The sequence below is a fragment of the Coffea arabica genome, chromosome 4c (genome assembly GCF_036785885.1).
Source record: "Coffea arabica cultivar ET-39 chromosome 4c, Coffea Arabica ET-39 HiFi, whole genome shotgun sequence".
NCBI lineage: Eukaryota > Viridiplantae > Streptophyta > Magnoliopsida > Gentianales > Rubiaceae > Coffea > Coffea arabica.
The window spans coordinates 44,052,960-44,064,796 of NC_092316.1; the positions used below are offsets into that span (position 1 = coordinate 44,052,960).

The window sequence follows — 11,837 nt, forward strand, 5'->3', positions numbered from 1 at the left end:
ACTCACTACCCGTTTAAATCCGTTCAAATCACCCATTTTGATATATCTAATCATAACTCTGTTGGAGTCACACATTTTGACACCTTTAACCATGACTCATAGGCATTGAAAGTTATAAAAAAAATGTGCTATAGCAAAATTTTTTGAAAAAATACCCAAAAAAAAAAACACAACACAAACAATCTTTTACCAAAAAAAAAAACCATACAGGTTAGGAGCTAGGGGAGTTAGGATCCAAAGAGACGCCAAAGTTGATTCAGACACTGGGCCCCACTTCCTTCACTTTACGACCCTCCTTAGGTGCCACGTATACATCTCAGAATCTGACGAGCTCTCCGTCCTCTAGACTTTAACAAAATGAATCTCAACTCTCGAACAACAAAAGCAGAAATAAACAAATAGAAAAAAAGAAAACATTTGTTAAAATAAAATAAAATAATAAATGTTCTTTTGTTTTTGGATTCCGGTTTTGCTTTGCTTCAAAACCTAAAAAATCTTCATAGAGACACACAATTCAAACACTATTCCAATCAGAACTGCACATTTTTCTTTCGATTTTTGCCTTTTTATTTCTCTGTTGCAATTATTTTCGGATTTCTGCGGTTTTAACCGGAGGGATGTGATCTTTGCTCTTCGGATAATACTAGACTGCCGTGGCGGGCGGCAATATAGGTATTTTTTTCTGATATATATTTCTTTTATTTGCTTTTCTACGATGTATTTAATTATTTTGATTTTTTTGGAAGTTAATTAGACTATCTTTTATGGTGTATGTGATCAGATAAAAATTACTTATACAGTAGCATGTTTTGTTCTTAATTTGCGTCTTTTTGAGGTGTAAATAAGTTTTTTTTTTTGGGGTTTTTGAGCTAGTGGTTTGTTGCTTTGGAAACAAGTGAGTTAATTTGTTGATTGTATCTTTTGCTCTTATTTTGTTTTTTCGGTTGGAAATTTATGATGTAATTGCTATATTTTTATTTGCACTATGGGTTTTTGTTCTAATACAAATGTTGTCTCGGGCAATATATATTGTCTAGGAGGTCCAAATTTTTGATAGGGTGTTGCATTTTTTTGCCAAATTTGGATAGTCACGAGGCGGGATTTTTGTCGAGCGGTACTGTGTAGTTTGATTTGTCAAAATTAGGGGAGGTAAGATGGAAGAATTGAAATAGAAACTAGTTCTTTGATTTAGAATCACCTGCAATTCATATTTGAGACTGGCTGAAACATAAAATCAGGAAAATCCGCTAAGAAATGTAAGTCAAGTGTAAGTCTTGTAGTTGTTCATTAGATTCAATATGAGAAGACAAATTTGAACATGGCCCGTGTCCAAGCGAAAAATAAAGAAGGGATCAATTAGAAAAGCCCTATATCTGAACTGAGGCTTGTTATTTTTCTCTAATGTGATTTAGACACATTTTTGCATGGATTTATTTGTTCTTTCTGGTGTTTATGTTGATTTTATGCGTTTTTACTTGAATATAAAATGACAGAGATGAACTGTGCAGGTAATATCTGCTTTTTCGTCATCCGATTCGGGAGCTGATAATGGGTTTTGGGTTTTGCTGGAGTTATAGGTGGTTCCAGAATGCTGAAGAAACGAACTTATCTGTGTGGTGTCCAACCATGGAATTTCATAAATTAAGTTCTGCTGGGATCGTTTCTATGTAGGTTTTGCTGGATTGTATAAGATTGTGGTCGAACTTTAATGATATCATACTACTTTAGGATTTTGGGGTTTTGCCATGTGACTAGTATTTGTTAGAACCAGCATAGTTCATGTCTTGTTTTCACCATGAGAATATACTCGAATTAGTTACATAGGATATAAAGAATGGAGGACTATAGGGAGTCTGAGTTCCAGCTTCCCAGCTGGATCAGCAAAAATCCGACCGATATGGGAGAGTCTCGCCTCTTTGTCCTCTCTTGCTTTATTGCTGGTTTGGTAGGAATTTTGACAATATTCTACACAGCTTTCCAGTGGAGAAGAAATATCAATTTGAGTTGGATGAAAGCCATTTCCAGGTCAAAGAAGAACCCAAAAGCAAGAACCAAGGTTCCTGTGGCTCCTCATACATGGATTTTGGAATCTGGATATCGTGGGAAAAGTTTAAACTGCTGCGTGTGCTTAAAATCCATGTCACCTTCACAAGCTCTTGGTCCCATTGGGGCTTCAGATAGTTTTATTCATCGTTGCAGCATATGTGGTTCAGCAGCTCATCTTAGCTGCTCGTCAAATGCACATAAGGATCATCTTAGCTGCAAGTGTGTGTCTATGCTTGGATATGAGCAAGTGATGCATCAGTGGGCATTGCGCTGGGCAGATGTTATGGATCAACCTGATGAATCATCTTTCTGTAGCTATTGTGAAGAGCCATGCAGTAGTTCTTTTCTTGGTGGCTCCCCTATATGGTGTTGTTTATGGTGTCAGCGCTTGGTACATGTTGACTGTCACGGTAGTTTCTCTAATGAGAGTGGTGACATTTGCGATTTGGGCCCTTTTAGCAGACTTATTCTATCACCTCTTTTTGTTAAGGAATTGAATAGGACTTCTGCAGGTCGAATTTTAAGCTCTATTACACATGGTGCCAATGAGATTGCGTCATCTGTCCGTGCCAGTATAAGAAGTCAAGGTAAAAAACATAAACACAATCATGAAGCCACTGCAGACAAAGGTAATAGTAGTGTTATCAGTGACGCATCCACAGAAAGCGCAGCTGATAGTCCACGAGTTAATGGTTTGCACGGAGTGGAGGAAAACTGCAACAATGGTGTAAGCCCAGACAGTGCAGATGTGCAACAGAATGGTGGAGTAAAAAAGATGGAGTCCCAGCCTAGCTTTAAAAGAAGTTCGTCAATCAATCAAAAGGATGAGTTGCATTTAGCTAGGATGAGACAAAGCTATGAATTGGTTGATTTGCCTTCAGATGCAAGACCATTGCTAGTGTTCATAAATAAGAAGAGCGGAGCCCAAAGGGGAGATTCACTGCGTCAGCGACTGAACATTCTACTGAATCCTGTTCAAGTAAGAGTTTTGCACTCAGCTAATCTCTCTTCCGCTCTGTGCTCTGTGTACGTGTGCATGCGTTTGCTTGTGGGTAGATCGAGTTTGTCCAATTTCATCTTAGTATGTATAAAGCCTAAAAAGGTTTTGGCGTAAATGGTTTTCCAGATTACCCTTCAAAGAATTTGGTGTAAATGGTTTTACATATTTATCCACACACTATCCTCTTTTTTATACCCCTACTTGCCTTTTTTGACTACCCGCTTCCTTCCTTTTAAGCATACTGTTGAAGTGTGCCAAATGAGTATTTCATTGAATAAGAACATGATTTTCCCCCTTTATTTGTCCTTCCACTGTTGAATCATATAGGGCAGCATTTGACTGAAAAGAATGGAATAGTTGAGAGTTAATACTGTATAAAGGTTCACAAACAAAGTGGGAAACATGTTGGCCGTTTTATTCCATATTGGATCTCAATTTAAAATTGAGTTTCCAAGTTTATGACCATCTTCCATTGGAAACAAAAAAGTTACAATATGCTGACCAAGCTGCTTTTTTTTTTTTTTTGGTCTAGCTTTTATGCGATTGAAAGCTAAAAAAGCTGAAACTCATTAGTTGGGTGGTACTAGCTTTTCATAATTTTGTTTTCTGCATTCATACAGATTACAGAGAATGAAAATAGGCTCTTTATTTTGTGGCTACTCAGTGTTGGTGGTGGTATTTTTCATACCCCAAAATACCATGTGGTAAAAACAGGGTTTATGGAATATTTAGGGTTGTAGATGTTAATGAATGGCGATGTAGTTTAGTGAGCAAATTGTTCTGTGGCAACTGCAATTGCTCAGACATATTAAATATTGGATCACATGAGAAAGGAAGAATGCATAATTTTTTTTTTTCAATTATTTGATTTCTATTTTTTTTACTTACCATCATAGAGCGTTGCTTTCCAGTATCTAAGACTTTATTTTAATGATGATTTATTGGACTGGTGCTCGCCAAGATGTTAAGACACTTTGTCAGTCTGGTAGTTGAAATGATGTGTTGCTTTCCTCTTTTCCTGCCCACCCAAACTTCCCCCTTTTTTCTTTCCATAAGATACAATTATGCTGTATGGTTCTCCATGATCTGCTACAGGTTTTTGAGCTTAGCTCTGCACAGGGACCTGAAGTTGGTTTATATTTATTTAGAAGGGTACCCCACTTCAGAGTCCTTGTTTGTGGAGGAGATGGCACTGTTGGCTGGGTTTTGAATGCCATCGACAAGCAAAATTTTGTTTCTCCTCCGCCTATGGCTATTCTTCCTGCAGGAACTGGAAATGATTTGGCTCGAGTTCTTTCATGGGGTGGGGGTCTAGGTTCGGTTGAGAGACAAGGAGGCCTTTGCACATTATTAAATCACATAGAAAATGCGGCGGTTACCATTCTTGATCGATGGAAGGTTTCAATTTTAAACCAACAGGGAAAACCACTGCAAGCTCCAAAGTTCATGAATAACTATCTTGGTAAGTTGGCAGCTCTCTTTGTTGATGAGTTTATGTTTATGTATGTGTTTGATAGCATATAAGACAGTTAAAAAATGAGAAGTACTACATTATACTCTTGGGCTACTAAATGAGTAGCTTTGTTCACTGAATACCATGAATAGCTCCAGACACGATGAATTACCCATTTTAGGGATGATAGTATTGCTGATGCTACATCTGAAGATGCAACTCATCAAATTTGCATGGGAAGCCTACTATTAATCCTTTCTGTCTCTTTCCCTCTCTTTTTATTGGGTTGTGACTGGTGACATCAGGTTTTTTAGATGCTTGACTTATTTCTTTTAGTATCAGTATGCCCTTGTGCATTAATTGTTTAAAGGTGATTTTGTTTTCTATTTTTATCTTTCTATTTCTTTTGAAATTGTGGCTGGGGAAAAGTAGGAATTTCATTTGAAAAGAAGACATTGTGAAAGCTCAACATGTGTTATAAATCTTATTGGAATTTTTTAGGTTCCCCTGCAACCTGGATTGTGTATTTGGTTTGTGATTCTTCAAGGATGTTTTCTCGTCTTTGTTGTTTGAACTTGGGCTAGTTTTGCCACAGGGGTTGGTTGTGATGCTAAGGTTGCCTTGGACATACATAATCTGAGAGAGGAAAATCCGGAAAAGTTTTATAACCAGGTAAATTTGCTTACATCACACTATAGCTTGCATTAGCTACTGAACTCTAGATAAAGATCCAAGTTGCTGGTTTGTCTCCTAAATTTGTTTTTACGTAGCATAAGAATGATGTACCAATCACACTGATTATATCTAATGTGGTAGGATCATGCTGATTATATCTAATGTGGTAGGACTAAGTGATTATAAACTTGAAATGGTGTCTTTTACTTTTGTACTTTGGCCTTTCTTCACAAAGAACTGACCATGCTAACTGCATGATTATGGATCTTTAACTTGCAAAAATCATTATAGAACTCCAAATAAAGATGGACTTTTATGTTCGAGTGGAGAATCTGTAGTGCTGTTTGCTTGGAGTAGTCAGCCCCTTGAAATAGGTTAGTGTCCAACAGATTGCCATATTTGATTACAAGACTCATAGGAGTAGTACTTTTGTGAAGCAAGGGAACTTCCCACACCACCCCCCCGGTGGGCCCCCTTCTTCTCCTTTTGTCTGACATATTTCATGGGTATATAATGGCAATGGCAGTATGCATGGTATGCGGTGCTGCAACAGGGCTTTATGCCTAAATATGCACAGATGTTTGAAGATTAATATTGATTGGTAGAAGTTGATTTGGACTTGGTGATGCAGCTCCAAGAAACACCAGTGGATAAAATCTGATTTCAGAACCCTTAGACGTAGAAAATTTAACTGATAGAAAGTTTTGAGAATCTAAGATAGGAGAGGGAATTGGTTGGAGTTTAGGAGGAAGCAATAGTAGAATGAAAACTAAGAGCAAGAAGTTGAACTCATAGGCATTCCACTTAGATTTCATTAGGATCAACCACCCAGTGTGAGCATTTCTCAAGCTCACAGAAGGCAAAACAATGTATACTCCAAAAAGAATTCGATTGCCTTGGCTGGTGTTTTACTTCTTGTTCCATTCTGCCGCCTTTTGTCTCTTCTCAACAATTACGGACAAAATACTTGAGATATTGCCTGTATTAAGTATCCAGAGAATTTTTGCTTAGAAAAGCCTGCTTTTTTTTTTTTTTTTTTGGTGGTTACATCTCCAAACAAATAAACTTTGCTGAATCCCTTCTTTTGCCCTAAGGTTTTAGTCATTCTTTGTCCTTGCCCACTTTTGACTTCCACAGGATTTTTGGTTTTATGAATTATTATTTTATGTTTTGATGGTAAGGGAGTGGAAAGGAGGAAGGAGGGATTAGGAAGTGAATGGAAAACTGATGTGAAACTTCTTTCCATTGTCATGTGCTGATTCCTTTACTTATGCTTCTTCCACTACGTATGTGAGTAGATTTAATTATTTGTTCTATTTTGTAAAGTACTTTTCTGTATTCAATTACGGTGATTTTTTTTATGGATAGATTATCATTTGTTGTTTGAAAAGGATAGTGCTGTGTGAAAATCATTCAAGTCATATCCTACTATGACTATCATTTGTTCTTGATAATTTTGTGATTTTGCATTTCCCGTGGAACTAAAGTTATTGCCTCTGTAATTCCAGTTCATGAACAAAGTTCTTTATGCAAGAGAAGGGGCAAGAAGTATTATGGACAGGACCTTTGCAGATTTTCCCTGGCAAGTTCGTGTGGAAGTTGACGGTGTTGAGATTGAGGTCCCTGAGGTGGGTACTAGCTTGCAAATGATGAACTTGCTTCAACTGTTTCCTTTCTGCCCTTTTATTCTAGCTTGTGGTTCTTGTCTGCTTAATTAGAATTTGATGTAATTTGTTCATCCTTTTTTTTCCTCTTGTTTTATTTATATTATGAAAATGTGGTGTTTTATTTGTGATCATTCGCAGGATGCTGAAGGTGTTCTAGTTGCAAACATTGGAAGCTATATGGGTGGAGTAGACTTGTGGCAAAATGAGGATGAAACAGAAGATAATTTTGATCCTCAATCAATGCATGATAAGATGCTCGAGGTTGTAAGCATTTCAGGAACATGGCATCTTGGAAAGCTCCAGGTATGGCAGTTGTGACTTGAAGTCTGTATCACACATGCAGACGGAAAATGTTGCTGCCCAGTGATAGGACATTTTGACTTGCATATCAGATTAGGACCAATTTATTCTCTTTTGAGACCCTCTTGGAGTTCGAATTCTGGTAATGGATCTAATCCTTATCTATAAAAATAGGTTGGTCTTTCCAGAGCACGGAGACTTGCTCAGGGGCAATCCATCAAGATCCAGCTGTTTGCTGCATTGCCTGTACAAATAGATGGAGAACCATGGTTTCAGCGAACGTGTACATTGGCTATATCACACCACGGACAGGTTTCACTCCTTGCATTTCCTCTTTCCCTCTTCTTCTCTAGAGCTCCTTCAGAAAGAGATTCCAGGTCATTGTAACTTGAAATCAAAGCAGCTCCTACACATGGCATGCAACTCTCCCCCCAATCCCTTCCCCAGCCCCACTCCCTTCTTCTACAAGAGGAAAAAACTAACGACACTTCCACCCACCACACCCCCCGCCTCTCCAAAAAAAAAAAAAAGGGAAAAGGAAAGGTAAAATCTAAAAGCAGCAGGGGAAGTTGTAGCAGGGCCTTGCCTGTAGAGGGGTATGGCCTATATGATAAGCTTTTCTGGATTCTGCATTTGGCAACATACGTTTTGCATGTAGGGAAATTGGACCAACAGGAACGACTTTTTTGAACACCTAGAATTATAGAAGTCCATGCAGAAACTATGGTGGCTTCTTTAATCAGTGCTTTCTCAAAATTGCGAAAGAAAAAAATGCATGTGTGCTGATGTTTAACATAGTGTTGGATAAGCTCCAATTTCTCAGGGGAAAAAAGAACAGTGAGATTATTACTTATATTGCATTCCCCTTTCTGCTGCAGGCTTTTATGTTGAGAAGAGCAGCAGAAGAACCTCTGGGTCATGCGGCAGCCATAATTACTGATGTGCTTGAAAATGCTGAATCCAACCATGTAATTAATGCATCACAAAAGCGATCGCTTCTTCAAGAAATGGCACTGAGACTGTCCTAGATTTATATACACGTAAACATGTTCAGCTATACAAGCATACCTGCTTCGTGGATCAACGTTTTCACGAGAATAGTTGTTCTGATTTTGTAATATAGGTTTCAAAGCGTCTTATCACCTTCTGCATATATGCACAGATACCATCTTGTGTAAAATGTAGTTTTAATTTTTTGAATTGTTAATTGCTTCTAGCTTGAACTTGTTTGTGTACCCCTTTGATTAACATTCTCAAGAAGAGGCATTTTGTTGTGGCGGCTTTGCGATTGTACCTATTCTCGTGTACTACTATCTAGCATTCGAACCTACACTTCAAACATCTCTTCGCATCATGATTGTGCATTGCATGTCTAATTCCAGAACTTTGTATACTGTACATTCATTTGTCACAATCCAAGCCCCCGTGGTTTTAGTTGGAGGGATGGTGGATTCCGTCGGAATTTCCCCCAAATAACTAGAAGTTGAGTTCTCTTTTTGTTGTCAATCACCCTGCTGGCCGGGACTGGGTAATCTCTCAAAAGCTCAAGCTTAAGAAAGGACTCAAAAAGTGCTTTAAATAGCAGAATCTGGGTAAGACATTGAATCCTTTAATGTTCCTTTTGAGATTGTTCAACGGTGATATGGCACAAAAACACAAACACTCGTACTGTATTCGAACTGTGGTTAGGGTATAAAAGGACTATTATTATGATACAATACAAGAACCCTAGAGCTTGCACAATTTGCTCAAGAAATACAGGGACCTTCAACTTTCTTGAAATTTGGTTCTCGCAACAAAAGTTTGTTTCACCTTCCTCCATAGGTGCTGCAGCCCCTTACAGTTTCTTGCGGTTGTCATCATCTCGACACCTCCATTGTTGTTCATTGAACCTGATATTTTCCTAGGTGCTTTAGCATTTTCTTTGTAGATATGGTCTAACCGTCGTCTGTAAAAAGGGGAATTCAGGTAGTAGGAGGTAGTAGGAGCTGGGAGACAAAGGAGCCTTTGAACCCTCAATGGCACGGTTAAGCTGTTTCATAACAGCTTGAAGCTCGAATGAGTCATAGAGGTCGCTCCTATCGTTCTTAGGGTTTGTTGTGGTGATGAGGGGGTTTAGAATATGAGCATGAGCCATATTTCCCTTCTGTTGCTCAGCTGGAATCTCCACGAACACTACTGGCTTCTACACTAGTGATTTTCTATCTTCGATGAGGGACGAAGTTTAAAGCTTTACAAATCATGAGTTCTGCCAACTGCCAAGCTGATGAATAATGTGGCATGCTTATTGAGGAAAAGGTCGTTGTATTCTATGCTTTTATTTGTCATTTTCCTGCATGGATTTTGTGGGGTTATTTTCTTCTCAATGCAAGATGTCTTTGGAGATATAACGTGCATCTTATTCAAGAATTAGTTATCTTTGTATGCATCTTTGATTTCTGGAGCTTTGCTTGTTATGCTATACTATAGCTGAAGGAATATTTTATAATGCTTTCTATAGATAATAACCAAGGATAAAGTACATTATGACCCACCAACAACATGTTAGATCAGATTTCTTAGTTGAAATATATGTTGCGGTAAATCAGTCGATTGAACCATGTAATTCGAACCAAGAAGTCATTTGCTATTGAAATTCTTGAAGAAGCATTTTTTTTTCCTTTTGCTCCCTCCCACTTGCCACCCAATCCAATCCTCCACCTTGAAGAAGCATCTTGAAACACTTGGTATTTGTGAATATTTACCTCTAATTTTGTTGCTTAGCTGAGTATGATATATGCATATTAGTACAGGTTGAGCTGCTGGAAATAGAAAATGCAACGAGATATGGTATATGGAATAAAAATGTCCACTTCATGATGGTGATAGCATATACGGTTATTTTGATTAGTTCAAAGTAGTTCTCTGCACATTTAAATGCTATTTGGACAACTTGAGAGAAGAATTTTTTTTTTTTTTTTTGTTTTTTGGGGTTGGGGATGGTGATAGCAGATACGGTTATTATTATTATTATTATTATTATTATTATTATTATTTTGATTAGTTCAAAGATAAGAACTAAGATGTAATTGACTACCAATTAAGAAATGGTGAACGCTAATAACTTTACTTTTTCCTTTTTAATTCATCCTCCCACTACTGCAAAATGATATTGCCCCTGCCATATTTTCTTTCTTATGCCTGTTGTTTGAGCTAACTGTACCTGCTCTCACGTCAAGATCAATAACCCACGCATTTATATATAGGGTTTGTTATTGATTGATTATTTTAATTGATTGTAGATTTTGATTTTGAATAATCAGTTTTTGTGATATTATGCATTGCATTTGTATTTTGATTATAGATTTTTTTAATGATCGAAAAGCTAAAATCTATAATCATCCAAAGAGTAACTTTTACTTTCTATAATCAGATTTTGTAAATTTAAAACAACCGAGAACAAGACCAAATAAATTGCCGATTTAAAATGGCTTAATCAATAACCCCATGAAAATATCCACGTCTCAAAGAGTACAAAAACCTCAAAATATTCACAAAACAAAATTCCTCTAAATAGGACAAAAATACAAAAGTTAAGCACTAGATGCAAAAAAACAAAAAACCCAAATCATGCTATTCTTTTATGGGTCAACTGATCGTCCCTGGTGAGATTTTGACACACATTATTTGAGTGGTCAAAATCAACAATTAGGTACTGTCCCAAAACATTCTTCTCGTTCCAATACCGTATCTATCCCACACTTACATAAGGATTAAAAAAATTTGATGAATTTGGAGATTGTTTTTGTATTATTCTTTTAAAACTATTTCTTTCCCCTGATGTCCTCTATAAATTATTACCCTTTCAAGATTTAACTTTTCTAGTGTTAGGCCACATACCAAAAAAAAAAAAAAAAAAAAAATGATCTGCGAAGTATTAACAAACAATAATAACAATATAGCCAATCCACTTGAAGTACGAAAGTGTGTGCATCCCAAAATTTTCACAATGCATCTTCATTTATAGACTTTAATAGGAAGCAAAGTGCTTATAAAAATTGAAATGGTGTAGACTCTTAATGGATTTGATCTGGTCACAAATCTTGCTTGATTCATAAGTATCTTTTATTGAAATATCGTCTTTCATGGTTGAAATAGAAAGCCTTAAGTTTCTTATCGAATAAGAGATTAAAAGGATTTGTTTACCCGAAGTACGAGTTGCAGCTTTAGTCTCTCATTGTTGTTTTGGAAAGGTCAATTTATGGATATTAAAAAAAAAAGGGTAAAAAACAAAAAAAAATTCCCTGTGGTATAACTATCTTACAGAAAAAGCCTCTTCTGATTTCAAATCATACGTGTCGGTACCTCATGATTTGAAGTAATCTGAAACATTAACGGAAACTATTAAAACAAATGGTTTGGAGTGAAATGACAGAAATGCCCTAATAATATAAGCAAAAAATAGCTTAAAACAAACGGTTTTTGATTCATTAGTTTCATTCACTAATAATATAAACTAAAATCGTCGATTTCCACAAGTTTGGAGCAAATTTGCAGAAGAATCGTGGTTGTTTTATTAAGATATAAAGGGCAAAATAGGTATTTTAGCTCCAAATTTGCCTTAAAAAACTATTTTTTTGGAAGAACGACGAGCTGGAACTGCACATTTACATCAAATGCTTTAAATTTAATGATTTTCATTGATATTTTACTTTAC

At 36.7% G+C, this 11,837-nt stretch overlaps 1 protein-coding gene across 1 annotated transcript; it reads left to right on the top strand.

Moving 5' to 3' along the window:
- Positions 1–380: 380 nt before the first annotated feature.
- LOC113740202 (diacylglycerol kinase 1-like) lies at positions 381–8,438 on the top strand. The gene is made up of 8 exons (XM_027267736.2): positions 381–672; positions 1,509–3,025; positions 4,142–4,508; positions 5,095–5,171; positions 6,683–6,802; positions 6,980–7,144; positions 7,316–7,453; positions 8,020–8,438. The coding sequence occupies exons 2-8, from the start codon at positions 1,835–1,837 to the stop codon at positions 8,167–8,169; spliced, it is 2,208 nt and encodes a 735-aa protein (XP_027123537.1). The 5' UTR covers positions 381–672; positions 1,509–1,834; the 3' UTR covers positions 8,170–8,438.
- The last annotated feature ends 3,399 nt before the right edge of the window (positions 8,439–11,837 follow it).

Excerpts from the sequence above, each read along its gene's own strand:
- LOC113740202 (XM_027267736.2), top strand. The coding sequence starts at position 1,835 with ATGGAGGACTATAGGGAGTCTGAGTTCCAGCTTCCCAGCTGGATCAGC. Across the intron at positions 4,509-5,094 it reads GTTCATGAATAACTATCTTG|GGGTTGGTTGTGATGCTAAG; the intron begins GTAAGTTGGCAG and ends GTTTTGCCACAG. Across the intron at positions 7,145-7,315 it reads GGCATCTTGGAAAGCTCCAG|GTTGGTCTTTCCAGAGCACG; the intron begins GTATGGCAGTTG and ends CTATAAAAATAG.